General features: G+C 46.3%; 1 protein-coding gene across 7 annotated transcripts in view; it reads right to left on the reverse strand.

Annotated features, from left to right (window-relative positions):
• Positions 1-25,141, reverse strand: part of LOC146202107 (chromosome-associated kinesin KIF4B-like) — a 62,800-nt gene extending 37,659 nt beyond the window's left edge. For 2 of the 7 annotated variants that reach the window (XR_014703640.1, XR_014703641.1), the window contains exons 1-8: positions 24,754-25,141; positions 23,868-23,957; positions 23,244-23,505; positions 22,546-22,656; positions 15,803-15,993; positions 14,913-15,002; positions 14,289-14,550; positions 13,591-13,701 (exon numbers count right to left, since the gene is read on the reverse strand). Coding sequence is in view for 3 of the 7 variants with exons in the window: in XM_084587947.1 (XP_084444073.1) it covers positions 1,731-1,750; positions 13,591-13,701; positions 14,289-14,550; positions 14,913-15,002; positions 15,803-15,993; positions 22,546-22,656; positions 23,244-23,505; positions 23,868-23,957; positions 24,754-24,888 (1,272 nt within the window). In the remaining 4 variants the exon portion in view is untranslated. Of the gene's footprint in view, positions 1-1,544; positions 1,751-12,213; positions 12,456-13,590; positions 13,702-14,288; positions 14,551-14,912; positions 15,003-15,802; positions 15,994-22,545; positions 22,657-23,243; positions 23,506-23,867; positions 23,958-24,753 lie in introns of those variants that run through there. The other 5 variants (XR_014703639.1, XR_014703638.1, XM_084587947.1 and 2 more) reach the window with 5 other exon arrangements.
• Positions 25,142-25,390: the final 249 nt, after the last annotated feature.

Raw genomic sequence — 25,390 nt, forward strand, 5'->3', positions numbered from 1 at the left:
GCTATGGCACGTTTGCATCGCCTCGTTCTTTCAGTTAGATACTGCCTACATCATTGCGCAATATCCTAACCTAATCTACCTTTCCAGAGACCCTGCTGCTCTAGAGTCTATGTACTGGTTTACACCTGTCGGGGTGATCTACACACGTGAAGTTCTTGATAAAATGGTTCGAGGTAGCGGATCAGGCTATTATGAAATATTTCACCACTTCGTTGACTGCACATTAGGGTACTCCCAATTATGCTGCGGCAAGGTAGGTGTACTGCGGCAGCGTAGTTGCCCACCTCCAGTCACAAGCTCCAACCATGGCTCGCAGACATTAATTTTTATGCCCTGCAAAGCCGCTTGTGCCAGTCCCACACTCTCTGTTCACTCATGCCACCACCAATAAACAAATCCTACTCCAATGTGAATAACAGAAAAGAGATCAAACACATGAAAGTAAATAGCGAAAACCCGAAACAATGAACGATTCCTACGGAGGGGAATACGTGCTCTTTGACTGCAGTACTCAATACACCAGCTTTTTCGAAAATTGCTTTAGAAATGGCATGTTTCATGCTATGTTCATTAGTTGTAACCACAATAGAAAAATCAAATTAAATTGTGGTGAAAAGGTTATAAGTATCACTTTTAACGTACCCATATACTGGCTCTGAGCATATGTTCACATATCCCATAAGTACTTTCGTAATTACCCCACCTAACCCCCCATTTATTCCTGCTATTCGCATCCAACTGCTTGCTTTACTATTATCTCAAACGGTAAGGTATGCGTGGCCAGCAATCGCTACAATTGGTGAAAAGCATACGAAGGCGAGACCAGGTTTAGCTGCACCTGTGACCCACCTATGTACAATAAGTGATTCCAAAGGGTGACCCAGAAAGAAGTCGGATACAAAAAAACTTCGAGTCAAGCTAACTAGAGATGCATCCCAGACGGCTTAGATCGGGGCGCATAAATACAGCCCACCGTGTATGAATACTTTGAGAGTGGTGCGTAGTGTCATGAACATAAGTTGCCACCTGGTGGAGTCAAGCCATAGGAAGGAAATTTGGCGCCAATTTTTAGAGTACACAGAAAATACACACATTGTCAATACCTGGAAAATGCGAACCACTCAGCCAGTATGAGTATAAAATCAAGCCTTTAAATTAAGGAAAAAGCGAGGAAGGAAATTTTGCGAGCAGGATTTTAATAGCTAACTGTTTAAGGAAACTAAAAAAATGGAAGAGCGAGGTGCTTCAATGCACTATTTGCCTCAATATTTACTATACCTTGTAAAATATGAAATATGTCTTTAAACATTCCGTCCACAATTTCTGCAAGTAGAAAGCACTGCCGCAAATCGCATAAACATACGACCCAATATTTCTGGCTTCAACTTGTGAAAGCGCGCATAATTTCTCTAAGGCGCTCGCAAAAGTGAACCCTTTAAGGCCCGCAAGGATTTAGAAGTTCAGGGGAGCCGAATAGGAAGCTCAGAAATCCTAGTAGCGGTGTTGGTCGCGGTCCAATTTCCCCTTCGCAACTGGGCACTCACGAGGTTGAGGCGTTGAGTCTTTTCACTCAGCTTGTTCAGCACCTCACGAAGTTTCATTTTCAAACGCTGATTTTCAGCTTCCAGCTGCGTGTTGCGCGACCGCTCCATCTGCAACTCCTTAGACTCGCCGCCGTCATCTTCAATGATACTACTTGTTCAGTCTGAACTAATTTGCATCTCGCAAGCTCAGTCTTCGCTTCCTGGAGCTGCAGAACATTACATGAAAGAAAAATTAGTATATGCCAACTGCAGTGGCTTAGGAATGGTGAAGGCTTCCAGTCATATTAGATGAACTACCGAAGACACTCTTAAGGGCACTGATAATGCATACTCGCACGCAGTAGAACAGCCTCCGCAACGTACTGCTCTTTATTGGCCCCAAGTTTCGAAATCCGGTGCACCTAAAAACCTGGCACTGATGAACCAGTAGGCTGCGTTGCTATGCCAGTGCGCCTCCATCAACATGATGGCAACACCTCAACACTAGTTTGTATGCCTGCTTGTTGCATGGGCCAGCCAACACAGTGTGGTGCGTCTTTTACACTAGTATTCTGCATAGCATAAACCGCCATAAATTGGAAGGGTGACGTGTAGCTGCCTTTTCCTGTTGACACACGTGGAGCAACACAGATCTTTATGTGTAGAGTGAGAGAACAGTAAAGGACACATAGCTATGATCCACAGAATTACGAACTATCACATTTCATGAAAACTCCAAAAAAGTAAAAGGTGAAGCCCACTCATAACGCCGACGGCAGTTGTAATACAATAATGTATTTAACGGCTGCATGTTCTAATCGAATTGCTTTTTACGGCTCCATCAAGCGAGGCTGTAGGAAATCCAAAAATGCCCGTCTGGTGTTATAGCAGTTTGAAAAATTGTCGCGTTTTGTTTGAGCATGTATTTCTACGAAATATCGCCAACCCAACCAGTACTAATTGCAAACAGTCACAATTGCATCAGCAAACGATTCAAGCATTCTAAACACTTAGGTCTTTCTCAGTTGCCGCGTAATGCACAATAAAGATTACACCAGGTGTCATAAAATTTCTTTGTTGAAGAAAGTATGGACTTTTGACCAGGCTTTTGCGCAGACCACACATAATATAGAATTATGTAGCGAAGGCCTTCGGCACTGTTTGTTTGCAACAAGCACATTGCACAGTAATTTGCTTTGAAATAATTCACTAAGAAAAACATTAACAGCAGACTACCTTCCCAGGCAGCACAAATGTTGGTCCCGGTTTCGGCAATCTGTCGCCAATGCCCTATGTTGGACCGGCATTGCTAACGCAGTACCAACTCGGCCCAAGGGTTTCTGCTACACGGGACCGTTACGCAGGACCTGGGATTGGTAGTCATGCATAGTTAATTTGTTACAAATTACTAATTCCAAATTGAAAGCCACACCAGTGAAGCTTACTCGAAGCCAACTGCTAAAAGGCTCAACGAGCTTACAGCTTTGCAAAATCACCAAATGAAGTCCATCAGTGCGAGATGACCCAAATGCTAAAATTACAGCTGTGAAGGCAACGATAGGTCCCAATACGCAGTGAAGGCGATCCCACCTGCTGGCTAAGGAGGGCGATCTTAACTTGTGTCGGATCAAAGTTTACAACGGGCTTGTTCTTATCTTTCCCGCCCTGCTTGCATAGCGAAGGGTGTTCAGTGTCTCCTCCATGTTGCTATCTGCTGGGCTAATGCAGGCAATCATTAAGGTGTAACTGTTGCCACCCAGCGAACCTAGCAAAATAGGAATTAGGTGAAGATCAAAGTAAGAGCTAGCAAGTGTTGGCTCTGTAATATAGTCAACACAAACAAAATTCAGGGCTGCCTACAAACGACAGACTCTTTAGTCTTCTAGTATATATACAGGGACACTCAGGACATCATTACATTATTTTTAGTAAAAGTTGGTTATCTGCTTCTTTCTAACAATGCTGCTATTAGCTCTGTAGCAAAGATACATTTATTACTAACAAACGTCAGCATGAAAATATTCATAAGAAAATATTTCCTTACACAATGAGAGGCTGCTGTCATTTTCAAGCGAATGGCCGCGAATCAGCCTCTCGTATTTGCGTCTCAAATTCACTTTTGACGCATGCATTCTTATAGCGAAATCAGGTGCCGTTCGCAATATCAATATTCCTTTTGTTGTATTCCAGATTATGAAAGTCCCGCCTTTAGGAATGGCGGTCTCATTGCGATTAGACTTCGGAACTCCATAGATGAAGGGGAAAATCTACACGCACTCAGCGTCTGCGTTAACACTGTAGAGCGTACCCAACTTGAAGCGAATTTATTTTTATTCACCCCTCGATGGGCAGTACATATGACCCGAAAAGGTGAAACAATGCTGCTCGTTTTAGGGCCTTTTCTGTGAGGAACTTACAATTTGCAGCCGCAGTGTGCGCAAATGAAGTAAAAAAAGGTTTATCAGCTAAATTTAAAACATCACACCTTGTTTGAGCGTCATCTGCATATTGATGAAGAGCCGCGAATACATCGAAGGAAGCATATAGGGTGATCATGCCAGAATGATCAAAATTTGAGTTGTAGTAATCCCGATCGCCATCAGCTCGCGCGCCAACCCGAAGAGGTAGACGAAGTGGAGCCGGAGCCTTGTTGGCACTGCACCGTTGGTTCGAACGCTACCCCCGTCGCTTTGGTTTGCGGACGTTGCCTACGGTCTTGGTGCTCCAATAAACACCTTACACTTGGTGGAGGTGTCTCGGTCGTCGCCCCAGTCCTCCTCGCAAATTTCACCCTGGAACTTTGAAACCGCACGCTACCGCCTTCGGTCACAACCATGCAGGACGCTCCCAGCCAACCATCGGCGCCCATCGCTGCCACTCCTGCCACCATCATCTGTCCCGGGCGCAACGCCCCCGTGACCCACCTTTCTTCAGTGGTACCGACGACCATGACGATGACGACTGGCTGGCCTCTTTCGAGCGCGTCAACACAACCGCTGGGAAGATTCCATAAAACTGAGCAACGTCCTCTTCTACCTCACGGACGTGGCAAATCTGTGGTTTCAAAACCACGAAGCCGATCTTTCGACGTGGTCTGTCTTCAAGAACTTCGCGGATGTCTTCGGCCGTCCTGCGGTACGCAAACTCCGCACCGAACAACGCCTCCATGCACGGCTTCAACTTGACGTGGTTGACCTCTGCAAGCGAGTCAATCCGTCCATGCCCGAGACCGAAAGAGTCACACATGTTCTAAAAGGTCTCACTGATGATGAGTACTATATGATGTCGGCCAGGGACCCTACTTCCGTATCCGACATTATAACCCTGTGCCAGAGGTTTGATGAGCTACGAAAGCAACGCGCTTCTACGCGGCGGGCTGCCGCACCTGCCGGCGTTGCTGGCTTGGCACTGGCTACGTCGTCTGCGGAACAGTCTCAATTTATGCAGAATATCCAAGACTTCATCCGCGAAGAAGTTGCACGCCAGCTGTTCCTCCTCCATCCAGTTCAGCCGATCGTCTGCACTTCGCAATTAGCGCCGGCCAACGCGCCATCCATCTCGCCGGCTATCCACCATGTTATCGAGGAGAAAGTCGCCGAAGCGCTGCCTTCTAGTGTTCCCATCGCTCCTGTGCAAGCCCCACTCACTTACGCTCAAGTAACCGCTGGAAAGCGCGGTCCGCTTCCTACACCGTCTTACCAGAACGGCCCTACATTTTATGTTCCACCTCGTTTCATGGCCCCTCAGTCTCCGATCCCTCGACCGCGACGCCGCATTACGAACCCATGGCGAACCGCCGACAATCGTCCAATTTGCTATGATTGCGGGCTCCTGGGTCACGTCGCTCGCCTTTGCCGTCAGCGCCCGCTTCATCCTGAGAACACAGTCCGTCAGTACCACTACGATCCCGAGCCGCCCTTGAGCAACGTCTCTTCTGGATCGTCTCCACCTCGGGCTCAGTACTCGACACGCCGTTCGCCTTCGCCTCGCCGACGTTCCATTTCGCCGATGCTCCGGCGACAGGGCCCTACGCAAGGGGAAAACTAAATGCCGCAGTTCCGGAGGCAAGAACTGCGCGTTTGACGAACTCGTTAAGTCCTCCGCCTTCTCCCGCCAACGTCATTGAAGTGTTCGCAGAAGGTTTTCCCGTTCTTGCGCTGGTGGATACTGGTGCTGCCGTTTCCGTAATTGGTGATGCCCTTCACCGCAAAATTCGCAAGGTCCCGACGCCGCTTTCTGCCTTTTCGCTTCATACGGCCAGTTCAGAGCGCATCACCCCTGTGGCAGCGTGCACGGTACGAGTTTGCACCGAAGACATTACGTATCTCGTCGAGATGGTGGTGCTTTACGCCTGCTCCCACGACATCATCCTCGGCTACGACTTTCTGTCGAATCACAGTGCTGTGATTGATTGTGCCCGTGCTGAAGTTGAGCTTTCCCCTGTGTGACCCGCCTGTGCGCCCTGTAAATCTCCTTGTAGCTGCAGACACCGCCATTCCTCCCTTTTCTTCTGTTCTCGTTCCCCTTATTTCGACATCTGCCCTCCCTAGTCCTGTTCTCTTTACGCCCAAATTCGCCTCCGCCCACCATAACCGCCTCCTTCTTCCTTTCGCCGTTCTAACGATTTCTGATGGCAGCTGTGTCATCTATGCTTCCAACCCTTTTCCCTGCCCGACGGTTGTTCTTCGCGGGGAGTGCCTCGGCTACATTGAAGAGCTGGACCCTGATCGCACTTACATGTTCTCCGAACCTGAAGTTTTTCCTCACGTCGCTGCCCTGACGTCTTGTGCTGCTACGAGTGATGAGCTTCCTGTCGACGCCCTTCATCGAGCTATCGCGACCAACTTTCCGTCCACCCAACGGGACCAAATAGTAGCCCTCCTTCAGCGCTTCAGTGCATCTTTTGACGTGTCCCAGCCTTCCTTGGGCCGCGCCTTGACCGTTTCTCATGCAATCGACACTGGTCCTCATGCGCCCCTGCGGCAGCGACTATATCGCGTGTCGCCCACTGAGCGCCGCGTCATTCGTGACAATGTCGCCGATATGCTTCAACGGGGCATCATACGACCATCTCATAGCCCTTGGGCCTCCCCCGTAGTGTAGGTGACGAAGAAAGATGGCATGATCCGCTTCTGTGTGGACTACCGGCGTCTGAATAAGATAACCCGCAAAGATGTTTACCCACTACCACGAATTGACGACGGGCTAGATTGTTTGCAAGGAGCGGAGTTCTTTTCGTCGCTAGATTTGCGCTCTGGCTATTGGCAAGTACCGATGGCTTCCGCTGACCGCCCGAAAACAGCCTTCATCACTCCCGATGGCTTGTATGAATTCAATATGATGCCGTTCGGACTGTGCAACGCTCCCGCCACCTTCGAGAGAATGATGGATAACATTCTCAGTGGGCTCAAATGGGAAACGTGTCTTTGTTATCTGGATGACATTGGTCGTTTTCTCGAAAGATTTCCTTTCCCACCTTCTGCGCCTTCAGCGTGTCCTTACGTGCCTTACTGAAGCCGGCCTACAGCTCAATTTGAAGAACTGTCATTTTGCCGCTACCAAGCTCACAATACTTGGTCATGTCATATCCAAGGATGGCGTTCTACCGGATCCTACCAAACTTCGTGCCGTCGCAGACTTCCCCAAGCCCACAAACTTGAAAGATCTTTCCGCCGTTTTATCCGTAACTTCGCCAGTATCATCGCCCCTTTAACGCAACTTCTCGCCGGAGGCCCGAACCTCTCCTCTTGGTCACCAGCCTGTGATGCTGCGTTCAGTACACTACGCCGTCTACTGGTCTCTCCCCTATACTCCGCCATTTTGACCCTGCCTGCTCGACCGAAATACACCCTGATGCAAGCAGCGTAGGTCTGGGCGCTGTTCTTGCTCAACGGAAACCTGGATATCCCGAGTATGTCGTCGCTTACGCTAGTCGTACCCTCACGAAAGCGGAATCGAACTATTCTGTGACCGAAAAGGAGTGTCTGGTCATCATATGGGCCATTACCAAGTTTCGTCCTTATATTTACGGTCGCCCATTCTATGTTGTTACCGACCACCACGCGCTCTGTTGGCTATCCTCCCTCAATGACCCCTCCGGCCGCCTCGCCCGCTGGGCGTTGCGTCTTCAGGAGTACGATATCCACGTCATCTATCGATCTGGACGCAAGCACACCGACGCTGATGCCCTTTCCCGTTCACCGCTTCCTAACGACTCGACGGCTGGCTTCGTTTGTGCCTACGATATGTCGCCGCTCAACATTACCAATATGAAATCTGAGCAGCAGAAGGATCCATGGATATCCTCCCTCTTAACATTCCTGTCTATGCCCGCAGAGCTTTCTCCGTCACGTGCACTTCGTCGTCAGGCCCACCACTTCGCCACTCGTGATGAACTTTTATATCTCCGCAATTACCATCCTACAGGGCAAAAGTGGCTTCTCGTAATTCCGCGACATCTCCGTGCTGAAACCTCCGCCTCTTTCCATGCCGATCCCCAATACGGCCATGCAGGTGTCATGAAAACCTATTCTCGACTGCGTATGAAATATTACTGGCGCGGCATGTACCGCTTCATTCGTCAATACATCCGATCCTGTACCGCCTGCCAACGTCGCAAGAATCCACCCCCTCAGCCAGCCGCTCCGTTGCAGCCATTGCCTTGCCCCAGCCGCCCTTTTGACCGTGTCGGTATCGATCTGTATGGCCCGCTTCCGATCACTTCGGCTAACAACCGCTGGGTCATTGTAGCCGTTGACCACCTAACCCGTTACGTGGAAACATCGGCCTTGCAGTCTGCCACCGCACGGGATGTTGCTTCGTTCATTCTGCATCGCCTCGTTCTTCGCCACGGCGCACCGAAAGAATTGATCAGCGACCGCGGACGTGCGTTTCCGCCACTGTCGAAGCCCTCCTCAAACAGTGCCAGATCATTCACAGCGTATCAGTATATCAGCGTATCACTCCCGAACGAACGGCATGACTGAGCGGTTTAATCGCACTCTTAGTGACATGCTAGCCATGTACGTTGATAGCGCTCACTCTAATTGGGACTAAGTGCTGCCTTTCGTAACGTACGCCTACAATACGGCTATGCAGACTACGACTGGGTTCTCCCCCTTCTTTCTTTTATATGGTCGTGAACCCACATCCAGCATGGATACTATCCTACCCTACCACACCGACGCTTCAGAGACCACTCTACTGTCTGAAGCGCACACATTTGCCGAAGAATGCCGACAATTGGCGCGCTCCTTCACAACGGAGAACCAGGCTCAACAAAAGCATAACCGGGACCCTACAAATCCAGCGCCTTCATATCCCCCAGGCGCCCTCGTTTGGCTCTGGGTGCCTTCCTCTGCACCCGGCCTCTCATCCAAACTCCTATCGCGCTATCATGGACCTTACCGCATTCTCGAACAATCTTCTCCCGTCAATTACGTAGTAGAGCCCTTGAACCCATCTCCAGATCATCGCAGCCGCGGCCGAGAAACTGTACATGTCGACTGCCTCAAGCCGTATTATGATCCCCCTACCCTTTCCTCACCATGAGTCGCCAGGATGGCTCCTTTTCCGCCGGGGGGTATTGTAGTAATCCCGATCGCCATCAGCTCGCGCGCCATCCCGAAGGGGTAGACGAAGTGTGTGATGGTGCTCCAAAAATCGAAAGGCACTGTGTGTATGCTCATGGTATTCACACTATTTCGTGGCATATGTTACACAGTTCTACTCAAATCACAATTTCAATAAATACGGGCAATATATTCAGACGCCTTGAGTCTGCGACACGATTCGAGACTAGAAAACTTCTCTATTTGCTAAGCTAATCAAACCACCTATTATGCTCAAAATTACTTAGCGGGGCTGATTCATGAGAATCTAGAGCAGTGATTATTGCAAGGAACAACAAAGCTGATATAAAGCACTTAAATTACTAAGCAGGTTTTTGAATATATCCAAAGCCAAAGTAAAACTATTATGCATGTAAGCATGAACCTTAAGCCGCTTGCAGCGCTACTTAGTGGCTATGGTCGTTGGCTTACCACAATGCTTACCACAAGTTAAGCATTCGCAGAATATGGTCTGTCATTTCTCTCCGTGTAGTTCATTTCCTAGGAAAGCGATTCGCTTTCCCTGCTATTTTCGTATATATTTGGGCGCGCAACTCAAGGTAGCGGCGGTTAAGACGAGATTGGAGAGGTTCACACCGCGGCGTAGCTTTTAGACAGATGCAGAGACGACCAGGTGTCAGCTCAAATGGCGAAACGAGAAGAGGGCGTCAATCCCGCCTAAACTGCAGCAGAGCAGTGGATGTTGAACTGTGCGCGTTTGGTATGGTCACCGCGGCCACACTGATGTCTCGCGGCATATTAATACTAGACCCCTTGATAAATACTGCACGCATACTAATTAAGCTTAGATGCTGCCATTACTTGCAAGACAGTGCGTGAAGGATTACAGAGCTTTAGTATACGTAATTGTCGATCTAATAAGAATTACGCGAGTGTGCCGGAAGTATTTTATCTCCTGAATTAGAGTACCAAGTATACAATCCTGCGCTATTAAGCTCGAATGTGCTTAGGTAGAACTGCGGTTGCACTTTGTCTTATATAAGAGTCTGTACATTTTTCACCTATAGTAAAAACACTTTAGTCGAACATGAATATAGCAAAACGCATCTCACCCTGAGAATAGACCTCCCACAAGAAAGAAGACATTGAGGGTTCGTGTGGGACCTCAAGACACTGCTGATTACTTTGACAATATCACATAATGCTCTTAGGTGAACTCGCGCCTTCCATTCTTTTCCGGTTCTGATGTCAGCCTATCCTGTTGGTGAAAATCGTGCTCTCTTCATTCTAAGGCAGGATCACATAAACGCCAAAATAAAATCAGGCTGTTCTAAATCTGGGTGGTAAGGTAGATGGAGGAGCAAAATCTAGTCATAAGAGGCAATCGCTGCGTTTATTTTCAGTGTGATGCGATGGCAGGCAATGTCAATTATGCCTGCCCCATCAAGGAAAAATGAGCTATAAAGTACACGTGCCCTTATTCACTGGGAACACAAAGCCACACATTTTGAGAGAATACACTATTAAATAGTAATAATGATTAGGCAGATGGACGGACTGATTATTTAATTTCGTAAATTTTTTAATATACGGTGTTCTACAGAAATATTGGGCATCACTCCCTGAATACTCTGAGTAGAAACCAATTGAGCCCGAATAATTTCCAGTATAATAATCTATTGCTTCAAATGCTTTTGAAATTATATAATAATTCATTTTCAGTTTAGGTTATTGACACACAATATCAACCGTGATAAACACGGACACCCATATCGGTTAAGTTCTGAGCAAATAAATCCGGTTTTAGCACAGCTAAAAAGATCCCGCAAGATCTGAGTGGCCGGAATCAAGTGCACCTCAAGGCCTCGACCCAACTACCGCTAAACCTCAAAGCAAGGACAGCCACAGCTATATGTTATACCACTATTAGTCATCAATAAATGCTCTGCTCAGATGTCTATCTATGCTGATGATATCTGCATTTGGGCGTCAAGTGTGACTCGTCCCCAAGTCCGTGATGACCTCAAAGGGCAGCATCAATCGTGACGTCCTACCTACATTTGCAAGGCCTTAGCATTTCAAGTGAGAAATGCTCTCTTGTGGCCTTCACACGAAAAACAATGTCACACTATACCATATCTATAAACGGGAAAGCCATTCTCAATGAAAAAACCATCGCTTCCTGGGAGTTGCTATCGACAGGAATCTCTCGTAGAGCCCACATCTGAATGACATGAAAAAGAGACTACTTGCCGTTGTCCATGTTCTCTACTTTCTCGGGGGAAAGTCATGGGGCGCATCAGTGCACTCGATGCTACAACTTTATCGATCATTATTTATGGGTTACATGCGGTACAGCCTTCCGATATTCAACACCATCACGAAGACGAACATTCGGACTCTCCAAAGTGTGCAAGTGCAAGCTCTCCGCATCTGCCTCGGTTTGCGTAAATGCACCTCAACGGCACCAACTGTTCTTCAAGCCGGCGAACATCCTGTCACTGCCTAGGGTGCTGTCGAGACACTGAGAACACACATTAGATACTTCGCACGAGTTCCCAACCTCCACCTGGTAAATCTCCCAGCAACTAGAACATGTACTGCCTTTTCCAAAACCATTGAAACTCACCTCACTTATCCTCCTTCGCAGTTCACCCCTGCTTCAAGACCGTGCGCACCCATATGGAGCCTACATGAAACTCAGATTCAGCTATCAATTCCTGGCATAAAGACGAAAGCTGGGGTACCAATGCTTGCCTTGCAACAAATGACGCTGGATCACCTTCACTCTAAGCACAATTGCCAAATACATCTGTACACGGATGGCTCAGTTATGTCAGCCAGCTCCGCGGGGTCTGTGGTAGTATCGGCAAGGTCCGTCTTGATAAACCTAGACTACATATCTGACCTGTTCGACTGGCGCGAAACTAGCTGACCTACGAGCTGCAGTCGAATACACCAGCCAGGAACGCCCCCAAGAATGGTCAGTTTTCACTGACTTCAAAGCAGCGTTTCAAGGCATGCAAGCGGCACTACGCCATGGCTCGAATGAACAACTAATTGCAGAGATCCGCACGCTGCACCACGCCGCACTATCGAAAGGCCACGACATCACCTACCAGTGGTTGCCAGGACACTGTGGCATTGCAGGAAATAACCAGGTGGAAGACGTTTCCCGTTCTGCCCACGTGGAAGACGATTCCCGTTCTGCCCACAGTGACGGACTTCCGGTCCAAATTCCGTTAATGCGATCGACGCAGCAAGCGACCTTCGCTGCTTGGCTGTGGAGCTGACACATTCGGCGTGGATCACCGGATAGTTCTCCAACCGTCGCCTCAAGGAATTGGACCCCAGACTGCGCCTGTGTATTCCCCACCACACAACACGTCGTGAAACGTTACTGTGCCGCCTATGGCTTGGCGTTGCTTTCGCAAACAAATACGCCTTCCTGATCAGAATGGCTGACAGCCCTGCTTGTGAATGACGTGGCATTGATGAAACGATTGAGCATCTCCTTTGTGATTGGCCTGTTTATGCAACTGAACGACATACGCTGCGTACTGCATTGGATCGTCTGGACGCTCACCCCTTAACGGAAGGGAAGATCTTAGGACCATGGCCACAAACGTCATCTGCACTCAAAACCTACAAGGCATTTCGCTTTTTCAGAGAGACTAGCCTCATTGACACTCTGTGACTTTTTCACCTCCTCGCCTCTTCTATTGTCCCCCTTAATTCACCCATTCCCCTTCCCCAGTGCAGGGTAGCCAACCGCAATTCATTCTTTCTTGTTAACATCCCTGCCTTCCGCCAACCTTTTCTCCTCCTCCTCCTCCTCTGACCAGAACTGCAACTACTTTTTCGAACGAGATAGGTGGCTCCCGTTCGTAAGAATACTGACATGTTTTTATGCTAACTGGACGAAAGCTACAATGCTACCCTGTATGCTCCTGCAGACACTCGTTTATCATTAGCATTCTGCGCATGTATACCGGCAGAGCCCCCTAGATATCTTTTCAAGACAAGGCATCGCCGTGCTATTATTAGGCTGGCGTACCCCTCTTAATACCGTGAAGCCAGATTTTCCGATTAACAGATATGATGTTTTAGGTCTTAGGTTTTACTGTTGCTAACGATAGCCCGTTATACCCAGTGGCACGGACAGAGGCATATTATTTTATATTTTGTTTTGGTACCCTCACCATAATATATGTTGCTAACGATGTTCATGGCTCATGTAATAATTCATAATGACAAAGAAAGCTGTGCAAGCTCAGAAAAAAAAGGCTGCGTTTGACAACTCAGTGACGTAGTTGCGATATTAACGGCTAGTAATGATCAAGACTGTGTACACTACAATGTGATATTTTGGTGAAAAAGAAACATTGCATGCTGTGCACAGCACAGTACGAAGTATGTGCTACATTCTCAATTTGCAAAAAAAAAGGAATTAAGACATGCAGGCAGCATCCCAGACATAACATTTGTGCACGCACCTTGAAGCAGTCTTGTCAGTTTAGAGTTGCGGTACGGCACGTAGATATCCCCGTCGCATAGGGCGCTGATGCCCTTGCCAAGTGACAGAAGTCCTCGATTGATATTTATTCCTGTGAATAAATTAGGATTGCACACTCAGCCATCTTCTGGCACTGAGAAATAAGAAAGGTAACTGTAAACAAAATGGCAACAAAGGACAAGTAGAGGATGGAACTGGTTATAACAAGCAATAGATCTTTCAAAATGAAGCTCTCAAATTACTACCCCATGCAATGAGCACAAGGAATGATTTACGATGAGATGAGTATCCTGCGGCGCTAGCTATGCAGACCGCAGGATAAGGTGCCGTCCTGATTACTTGCATGGCTGATGAAATGAAAAAATCGTAAAGAGAAGTTCATTAATATATTGCTGTATGGAGTATGTTATTTCATAAAAAGAAAACGCCCACTAATAAAACTGAAGAGAGGGCATATGGGAGTACAAGCCGCACCAAAACTGCCCATTATCGACAAAAAAATTCATGGAAACCAAAGGCTATTTGAGGCAATACGAAAGTTTCGCAGCCTGTTCTGTTTCAGTGCTTTTGTGCAGTTTGAGTGTTGTGTCTAATGGAATTCCAAATGAGTCCGTACTTTCCAGCATTTGGATCTTGTAACACACAGCCAGCTTAAACAGTGAACCATTGACAACGAACCTTCTCTCAGCCTATCACCAACAGCCTCGGTCTTCTCAGCCCGTTCAGAGCCCGCCAGATCCACGAGATGGAATTTTGATATTCGTGTGCAGACACCATTGTCTTCGTCATGTTGTTCTACAGTCAAAGTGAAGATGGCGTGCGACCGCGATGACCGCACGTTCATCTTGGTCGAGGCAGTGCTGCGAGATGCAGAACCGATCTTGAGGAGCTGGACTATATCTTCGGGAGTAGTAACCCTGCGTTCGGTCAGGTTGATAACCTGTGCAAAAAGGAGTTATAAGAAAGCACATATCTTGTATCGGCAAATGTTCGTGAACACAACGTAAACTGAAAATGCTAAAATAAGAGCAACAATTTCTAGCACCCCTGACTAGAAAAAACATGAATGGAAGAGGAAAATGTGACTGCCACGAGTAGTTCAAAAATTCAGTGAACAGAAATTTATTTACGGTACTCTAAATTTTGAGAGTGCAGCAGAAGGAGCAAACACCATTTGGCGCTAATGTGGAGGCACCGAAATATTAGCAGATTATTTGATAAACGTAGCTACATTTTCTTTCGAACTGCATGGCTTACTCATGTTATTCAAGAAACAACTGGAGTACAACAGTTGAGTCTCACCTTTATACTTCCAGTCTTATCTTCCCGAATCTCGAGTGGTTGTCGATATTGTTTTTCAGAAACCAAGTCGTATATACCTTCATTGTATATCTGCGAGAAATCAGTGACGCCATTACATATGTGAGAAGACAGTTTTCATAGCATCGCCCTCATGCTCCTGCATTTTTACTCATTTTGGGCATCAAAAGCAAATGAAAACATTAAAGTACGTTGCACAGAAGTATTTCCCTGCTTAGTTACGTCTACAGTGATCCACATAAAAAGATCGTTGAGGTCGTATACGATAATATCATGCGTGGCTATCTCGATATCAATATGCACAAATGTACAAAAAGAGATTGAGCAAGTAATTGCAATAATATTTTGGTCCGTTATTCTAAGGAATTGATGCGATTGCTTCAACAGGATGCTGACGCTCTTGCTTGGTTTGGCAACAAAGTGTACCATGATCACGGTTGACTTTAAGCATAGCTGGGCGTTTTACCACTCACAGCATGCCAGCATTGCAAACGGTAGCGCATCTGGTTATTATACAATTCTTTAAAATTAATAGTTCGTGCATATGCAGCAATCAGGTCTTCGGGAACTGTGCAGGGGCACAATATCATGCTGCGATCCTTCGGCAATAGCCGAATTGTCCAGGGCATGAGGAACGAAGCTTCTCATTTTTTAGGGAAACTGGTTCAAGAATTTCAACTTTGCGATGATTTTCCGTCTGAAGGGATCTAATTCTATCGCCGCTCCAAGGACCTAATGGTCAGCAGGCATACATCCCGCAGAAGAGCTCTAATAACCCCCCCCCCCCCCCCCCCTATGTAAAATTCATTGGCCCTGTTTAATACATATTCACTGACGCCACAAATTTAAAGTTTTGCAGAAAACGCACTCACCTCTAGGAATGAAGCTCGCGCAAATAATGTTTTACCAGAGCTCGTCGCGATTAGCTTGAATATATGTTGTATTGTCCTAGGAATGATTCCTGCATTCTTCACATGGATATCACCTTCGGAGCAGGAAGTACCCATCGTGAATATCTTGCCAGATCCAGTTTGGCCATATGCAATTATCGTTATGTTGAAACCTTCAAGACAGAGCAGGTAGTCGATGTTTTAAACATATCCACTGACAAGAACGCGTTGCGGATTGTACAGTTACATCAAGCAAATATATGGGAAAAGCGGCTTATTCGAAAATTATTACAAAAGACTAAGAGTCTCTAAAACTAAGGGCATTCCAGAATGCACAATATTTATTGCTAAATTTCGGTGTGACCGTAACCAGGACGCCAAGGTAAACAGTATATCACATGAATGCGCTGAAAACTGAAGGGCGGAACATCCGCCGTCTTGGCTCAGCTTCGAATGGGACATGTGGAGAATATTTTGTTGGAACCAATTGGCAGCATAAAGATGGTCTCTTTTCTGCGAAATAACTCCTAACATCAATTATTGTCAATTTCTATTCAAATTTGCAAAACAATACAAAGTAATATTTGGCGAGGCTCTCGGTGTGAATGCCACCAATCTTCTCTCGTACACACAACAGTGGGACACAGAACAGAAAAACAATACGTACTAAAATATTCAATATTGGTGCAAAAAATGATGCAAAGTATTACCCTGCCAAAGTTTTTGCTTCTCAGGGCACTGTTCCCGCTGCAGATATTACAACTACTGGAAATTACTAACAGCAATAGACTACCTCGCAGGTGTAAGTCAGGCTGGGCAGCTAATCGGGTTGAACAATTCAGTTATGTGGGCTGATAAAAAAGTCTACTCAGTGATGCAAAACTTGTATTTTAAAGCGATAGCGTTAAATTCCTCGTTGACCGAAAATCGGGCTCTTTTTTTGGCGTTGTGAGTGCAAAATAACGAGCATGCCGCCTGCAGGCGACAGCTGGCAGTTGACATGGCCAAGCGCTAACTGGACATACGGTTGCCTGACATTGTTTGGCAGGAACGGCCAACTCGGGACTCACCTTTCACTTAGCGGGTGAAATCGGAATCATCGTGTCATGATCATTGCATTAACTTATAACTAGCCTACGAAGGACACGCAATAGCCGATGCCATCGTGTCAAAGCGTTAATGGCGGAACTTATGTATGCCCTATAATTTTTCGGTTCCTGGAGCCGTGTTATCATTCTGACGAGAAGAGCAAAATAAATAGCAATTTTAATGCAAAAGCTTTATTAACATACTCTCGCATTTCGCTGGACTGGCACAAAAGGTCGCTACCTGTGCGTATTGAAACAGCACTGGTGTCAGCCTCGTAAGTCACATTGGTAGCCTGTCTCAACGCTGCGCATCCTATTTAGCCATCTTCATCCCTTACAAAGTTGCACTAAATACTTTAATTAATTAAAGTCTAAAACACCCGTTAGATATTTCAGGAAGGATTTCAATATGTAGGTAAGGTACATAAAGTAAAGCTTACCTAAACAAGCTCTAAATCATTCTTCCCCATGTATATGTGCTCTTAGCTAAGCTAAACGCTGCTTAATCATTTTCACTGCCCTCAGCGTTACCTTACTATAATAACCGGGCGCTACGGTTACCTCAGAAAAATAACCCGGAGCTGCGGTCATCTCAAGGTCCCTTGAAAGAGCGCATTGAGAGAAAGCTTACAAACACCATTTATGGGTATAGGAAATGACCCGACAAGCTCGTTGTCGGGTCTCCACAAATATATTTGGCAGGACCCGCTGAGCCAGGCGGGAACGGGACTATCCTACCCTACCACCCCGACGCTTCAGAGACCACTCTACTGTCTGAAGCGCACATATTTGCCGAAGAATGCCGACAATTGGCGCGCTCCTTCACAACGGAGAACCAGGCTCAACAAAAGCATAACCGGGACCCTACAAATCCAGCGCCTTCATATCCCCCAGGCGCCCTCGTTTGGCTCTGGGTGCCTTCCTCTGCACCCGGCCTCTCATCCAAACTCCTATCGCGCTATCATGGACCTTACCGCATTCTCGAACAATCTTCTCCCGTCAATTACGTAGTAGAGCCCTTGAACCCATCTCCAGATCATCGCAGCCGCGGCCGAGAAACTGTACATGTCGACTGCCTCAAGCCGTATTATGATCCCCCTACCCTTTCCTCACCATGAGTCGCCAGGATGGCTCCTTTTCCGCCGGGGGGTATTGTAGTAATCCCGATCGCCATCAGCTCGCGCGCCATCCCGAAGGGGTAGACGAAGTGTGTGATGGTGCTCCAAAAATCGGAAGGCACTGTGTGTATGCTCATGGTATTCACACTATTTCGTGGCATATGTTACACAGTTCTACTCAAATCACAATTTCAATAAATACGGGCAATATATTCAGACGCCTTGAGTCTGCGACACGATTCGAGACTAGAAAACTTCTCTATTTGCTAAGCTAATCAAACCACCTATTATGCTCAAAATTACTTAGCGGGGCTGATTCATGAGAATCTAGAGCAGTGATTATTGCAAGGAACAACAAAGCTGATATAAAGCACTTAAATTACTAAGCAGGTTTTTGAATATATCCAAAGCCAAAGTAAAACTATTATGCATGTAAGCATGAACCTTAAGCCGCTTGCAGCGCTACTTAGTGGCTATGGTCGTTGGCTTACCACAATGCTTACCACAAGTTAAGCATTCGCAGAATATGGTCTGTCATTTCTCTCCGTGTAGTTCATTTCCTAGGAAAGCGATTCGCTTTCCCTGCTATTTTCGTATATATTTGGGCGCGCAACTCAAGGTAGCGGCGGTTAAGACGAGATTGGAGAGGTTCACACCGCGGCGTAGCTTTTAGACAGATGCAGAGACGACCAGGTGTCAGCTCAAATGGCGAAACGAGAAGAGGGCGTCAATCCCGCCTAAACTGCAGCAGAGCAGTGGATGTTGAACTGTGCGCGTTTGGTATGGTCACCGCGGCCACACTGATGTCTCGCGGCATATTAATACTAGACCCCTTGATAAATACTGCACACATACTAATTAAGCTTAGATGCTGCCATTACTTGCAAGACAGTGCGTGAAGGATTACAGAGCTTTAGTATACGTAATTGTCGATCTAATAAGAATTACGCGAGTGTGCCGGAAGTATTTTATCTCCTGAATTAGAGTACCAAGTATACAATCCTGCGCTATTAAGCTCGAATGTGCTTAGGTAGAACTGCGGTTGCACTTTGTCTTATATAAGAGTCTGTACATTTTTCACCTATAGTAAAAACACTTTAGTCGAACATGAATATAGCAAAACGCATCTCACCCTGAGAATAGACCTCCCACAAGAAAGAAGACATTGAGGGTTCGTGTGGGACCTCAAGACACTGCTGAGTACTTTGACAATATCACATAATGCTCTTAAGTGAACTCGCGCCTTCCATTCTTTTCCGGTTCTGATGTCAGCCTATCCTGTTGGTGAAAATCGTGCTCTCTTCATTCTAAGGCAGGATCACATAAACGCCAAAATAAAATCAGGCTGTTCTAAATCTGGGTGGTAAGGTAGATGGAGGAGCAAAATCTAGTCATAAGAGGCAATCGCTGCGTTTATTTTCAGTGTGATGCGATGGCAGGCAATGTCAATTATGCCTGCCCCATCAAGGAAAAATGAGCTATAAAGTACACGTGCCCTTATTCACTGGGAACACAAAGCCACACATTTTGAGAGAATACACTATTAAATAGTAATAATGATTAGGCAGATGGACGGACTGATTATTTAATTTCGTAAATTTTTTAATATATGGTGTTCTACAGAAATATTGGGCATCACTCCCTGAATACTCTGAGTAGAAACCAATTGAGCCCGAATAATTTCCAGTATAATAATCTATTGCTTCAAATGCTTTTGAAATTATATAATAATTCATTTTCAGTTTAGGTTATTGACACACAATATCAACCGTGATAAACACGGACACCCATATCGGTTAAGTTCTGAGCAAATAAATCCGGTTTTAGCACAGCTAAAAAGATCCCGCAAGATCTGAGTGGCCGGAATCAAGTGCACCTCAAGGCCTCGACCCAACTACCGCTAAACCTCAAAGCAAGGACAGCCACAGCTATATGTTATACCACTATTAGTCATCAATAAATGCTCTGCTCAGATGTCTATCTATGCTGATGATATCTGCATTTGGGCGTCAAGTGTGACTCGTCCCCAAGTCCGTGATGACCTCAAAGGGCAGCATCAATCGTGACGTCCTACCTACATTTGCAAGGCCTTAGCATTTCAAGTGAGAAATGCTCTCTTGTGGCCTTCACACGAAAAACAATGTCACACTATACCATATCTATAAACGGGAAAGCCATTCTCAATGAAAAAACCATCGCTTCCTGGGAGTTGCTATCGACAGGAATCTCTCGTAGAGCCCACATCTGAATGACATGAAAAAGAGACTACTTGCCGTTGTCCATGTTCTCTACTTTCTCGGGGGAAAGTCATGGGGCGCATCAGTGCACTCGATGCTACAACTTTATCGATCATTATTTATGGGTTACATGCGGTACAGCCTTCCGATATTCAACACCATCACGAAGACGAACATTCGGACTCTCCAAAGTGTGCAAGTGCAAGCTCTCCGCATCTGCCTCGGTTTGCGTAAATGCACCTCAACGGCACCAACTGTTCTTCAAGCCGGCGAACATCCTGTCACTGCCTAGGGTGCTGTCGAGACACTGAGAACACACATTAGATACTTCGCACGAGTTCCCAACCTCCACCTGGTAAATCTCCCAGCAACTAGAACATGTACCGCCTTTTCCAAAACCATTGAAACTCACCTCACTTATCCTCCTTCGCAGTTCACCCCTGCTTCAAGACCGTGCGCACCCATATGGAGCCTACATGAAACTCAGATTCAGCTATCAATTCCTGGCATAAAGACGAAAGCTGGGGTACCAATGCTTGCCTTGCAACAAATGACGCTGGATCACCTTCACTCTAAGCACAATTGCCAAATACATCTGTACACGGATGGCTCAGTTATGTCAGCCAGCTCCGCGGGGTCTGTGGTAGTATCGGCAAGGTCCGTCTTGATAAACCTAGACTACATATCTGACCTGTTCGACTGGCGCGAAACTAGCTGACCTACGAGCTGCAGTCGAATACACCAGCCAGGAACGCCCCCAAGAATGGTCAGTTTTCACTGACTTCAAAGCAGCGTTTCAAGGCATGCAAGCGGCACTACGCCATGGCTCGAATGAACAACTAGTTGCAGAGATCCGCACGCTGCACCACGCCGCACTATCGAAAGGCCACGACATCACCTACCAGTGGTTGCCAGGACACTGTGGCATTGCAGGAAATAACCAGGTGGAAGACGTTTCCCGTTCTGCCCACGTGGAAGACGATTCCCGTTCTGCCCACAGTGACGGACTTCCGGTCCAAATTCCGTTAATGCGATCGACGCAGCAAGCGACCTTCGCTGCTTGGCTGTGGAGCTGACACATTCGGCGTGGATCACCGGATAGTTCTCCAACCGTCACCTCAAGGAATTGGACCCCAGACTGCGCCTGTGTATTCCCCACCACACAACACGTCGTGAAACGTTACTGTGCCGCCTATGGCTTGGCGTTGCTTTCGCAAACAAATACGCCTTCCTGATCAGAATGGCTGACAGCCCTGCTTGTGAATGACGTGGCATTGATGAAACGATTGAGCATCTCCTTTGTGATTGGCCTGTTTATGCAACTGAACGACATACGCTGCGTACTGCATTGGATCGTCTGGACGCTCACCCCTTAACGGAAGGGAAAATCTTAGGACCATGGCCACAAACGTCATCTGCACTCAAAACCTACAAGGCATTTCGCTTTTTCAGAGAGACTAGCCTCATTGACACTCTGTGACTTTTTCACCTCCTCGCCTCTTCTATTCTCCCCCTTAATTCACCCATTCCCCTTCCCCAGTGCAGGGTAGCCAACCGCAATTCATTCTTTCTTGTTAACATCCCTGCCTTCCGCCAACCTTTTCTCCTCCTCCTCCTCCTCCTCCTCTGACCAGAACTGCAACTACTTTTTCGAACGAGATAGGTGGCTCCCGTTCGTAAGAATACTGACATGTTTTTATGCTAACTGGACGAAAGCTACAATGCTACCCTGTATGCTCCTGCAGACACTCGTTTATCATTAGCATTCTGCGCATGTATACCGGCAGAGCCCCCTAGATATCTTTTCAAGACAAGGCATCGCCGTGCTATTATTAGGCTGGCGTACCCCTCTTAATACCGTGAAGCCAGATTTTCCGATTAACAGATATGTTTTAGGTCTTAGGTTTTACTGTTGCTAACGATAGCCCGTTATACCCAGTGGCACGGACAGAGGCATATTATTTTATATTTTGTTTTGGTACCCTCACCATAATATATGTTGCTAACGATGTTCATGGCTCATGTAATAATTCATAATGACAAAGAAAGCTGTGCAAGCTCAGAAAAAAAAGGCTGCGTTTGACAACTCAGTGACGTAGTTGCGATATTAACGGCTAGTAATGATCAAGACTGTGTACACTACAATGTGATATTTTGGTGAAAAAGAAACATTGCATGCTGTGCACAGCACAGTACGAAGTATGTGCTACATTCTCAATTTGCAAAAAAAAAGGAATTAAGACATGCAGGCAGCATCCCAGACATAACATTTGTGCACGCACCTTGAAGCAGTCTTGTCAGTTTAGAGTTGCGGTACGGCACGTAGATATCCCCGTCGCATAGGGCGCTGATGCCCTTGCCAAGTGACAGAAGTCCTCGATTGATATTTATTCCTGTGAATAAATTAGGATTGCACACTCAGCCATCTTCTGGCACTGCGAAATAAGAAAGGTAACTGTAAACAAAATGGCAACAAAGGACAAGTAGAGGATGGAACTGGTCATAACAAGCAATAGATCTTTCAAAATGAAGCTCTCAAATTACTACCCCATGCAATGAGCACAAGGAATGATTTACGATGAGATGAGTATCCTGCGGCGCTAGCTATGCAGACCGCAGGATAAGGTGCCGTCCTGATTACTTGCATGGCTGATGAAATGAAAAAATCGTAAAGAGAAGTTCATTAATATATTGCTGTATGGAGTATGTTATTTCATAAAAAGAAAACGCCCACTAATAAAACTGAAGAGAGGGCATATGGGAGTACAAGCCGCACCAAAACTGCCCATTATCGACAAAAAAATTCATGGAAACCAAAGGCTATTTGAGGCAATACGAAAGTTTCGCAGCCTGTTCTGTTTCAGTGCTTTTGTGCAGTTTGAGTGTTGTGTCTAATGGAATTCCAAATGAGTCCGTACTTTCCAGCATTTGGATCTTGTAACACACAGCCAGCTTAAACAGTGAACCATTGACAACGAACCTTCTCTCAGCCTATCACCAACAGCCTCGGTCTTCTCAGCCCGTTCAGAGCCCGCCAGATCCACGAGATGGAATTTTGATATTCGTGTGCAGACACCATTGTCTTCGTCATGTTGTTCTACAGTCAAAGTGAAGATGGCGTGCGACCGCGATGACCGCACGTTCATCTTGGTCGAGGCAGTGCTGCGAGATGCAGAACCGATCTTGAGGAGCTGGACTATATCTTCGGGAGTAGTAACCCTGCGTTCGGTCAGGTTGATAACCTGTGCAAAAAGGAGTTATAAGAAAGCACATATCTTGTATCGGCAAATGTTCGTGAACACAACGTAAACTGAAAATGCTAAAATAAGAGCAACAATTTCTAGCACCCCTGACTAGAAAAAACATGAATGGATGAGGAAAATGTGACTGCCACGAGTAGTTCAAAAATTCAGTGAACAGAAATTTATTTACGGTACTCTAAATTTTGAGAGTGCAGCAGAAGGAGCAAACACCATTTGGCGCTAATGTGGAGGCACCGAAATATTAGCAGATTATTTGATAAACGTAGCTACATTTTCTTTCGAACTGCATGGCTTACTCATGTTATTCAAGAAACAACTGGAGTACAACAGTTGAGTCTCACCTTTATACTTCCAGTCTTATCTTCCCGAATCTCGAGTGGTTGTCGATATTGTTTTTCAGAAACCAAGTCGTATATACCTTCATTGTATATCTGCGAGAAATCAGTGACGCCATTACATATGTGAGAAGACAGTTTTCATAGCATCGCCCTCATGCTCCTGCATTTTTACTCATTTTGGGCATCAAAAGCAAATGAAAACATTAAAGTACGTTGCACAGAAGTATTTCCCTGCTTAGTTACGTCTACAGTGATCCACATAAAAAGATCGTTGAGGTCGTATACGATAATATCATGCGTGGCTATCTCGAAATCAATATGCACAAATGTACAAAAAGAGATTGAGCAAGTAATTGCAATAATATTTTGGTCCGTTATTCTAAGGAATTGATGCGATTGCTTCAACAGGATGCTGACGCTCTTGCTTGGTTTGGCAACAAAGTGTACCATGATCACGGTTGACTTTAAGCATAGCTGGGCGTTTTACCACTCACAGCATGCCAGCATTGCAAACGGTAGCGCATCTGGTTATTATACAATTCTTTAAAATTAATAGTTCGTGCATATGCAGCAATCAGGTCTTCGGGAACTGTGCAGGGGCACAATATCATGCTGCGATCCTTCGGCAATAGCCGAATTGTCCAGGGCATGAGGAACGAAGGTTCTCATTTTTTAGGGAAACTGGTTCAAGAATTTCAACTTTGCGATGATTTTCCGTCTAAAGGGATCTAATTCTATCGCCGCTCCAAGGACCTAATGGTCAGCAGGCATACATCCCGCAGAAGAGCTCTAATAACCCCCCCCCCCCCCCTATGTAAAATTCATTGGCCCTGTTTAATACATATTCACTGACGCCACAAATTTAAAGTTTTGCAGAAAACGCACTCACCTCTAGGAATGAAGCTCGCGCAAAAAATATTTTACCAGAGCTCGTCGCGATTAGCTTGAATATATGTTGTATTGTCCTAGGAATGATTCCTGCATTCTTCGCATGGATATCACCTTCGGAGCAGGAAGTACCCATCGTGAATATCTTGCCAGATCCAGTTTGGCCATATGCAATTATCGTTATGTTGAAACCTTGAAGACAGAGCAGGTAGTCGATGTTTTAAACATATCCACTGACAAGAACGCGTTGCGGATTGTACAGTTACATCAAGCAAATATATGGGAAAAGCGGCTTATTCGAAAATTATTACAAAAGACTAAGAGTCTCTAAAACTAAGGGCATTCCAGAATGCACAATATTTATTGCTAAATTTCGGTGTGACCGTAACCAGGACGCCAGGGTAAACAGTATATCACATGAATACCAGACCTTCTTTATTGGAATGCTCCGTCGCTTCTGCGCATGCGGCAGTAGAAAGGAGCGAGGAGGAATAATTTGCCGGACGTGACGTAAAACTTGTTTTATGTTTTGGCTGCCGCTTCTCGTCGCCGTTAAGTTGTTTCCTTTCTTCATGTCGCCGTTTTTAGCGATAGGCTGGTCGCCAGTGTCGCCGGCTCCGTGATCGCTCGCGAGTCGC

Source organism: Amblyomma maculatum, chromosome 1, assembly GCF_055883805.1.
Source record: "Amblyomma maculatum isolate TAMU_Amacu chromosome 1, ASM5588380v1, whole genome shotgun sequence".
Classification (NCBI taxonomy): domain Eukaryota; kingdom Metazoa; phylum Arthropoda; class Arachnida; order Ixodida; family Ixodidae; genus Amblyomma; species Amblyomma maculatum.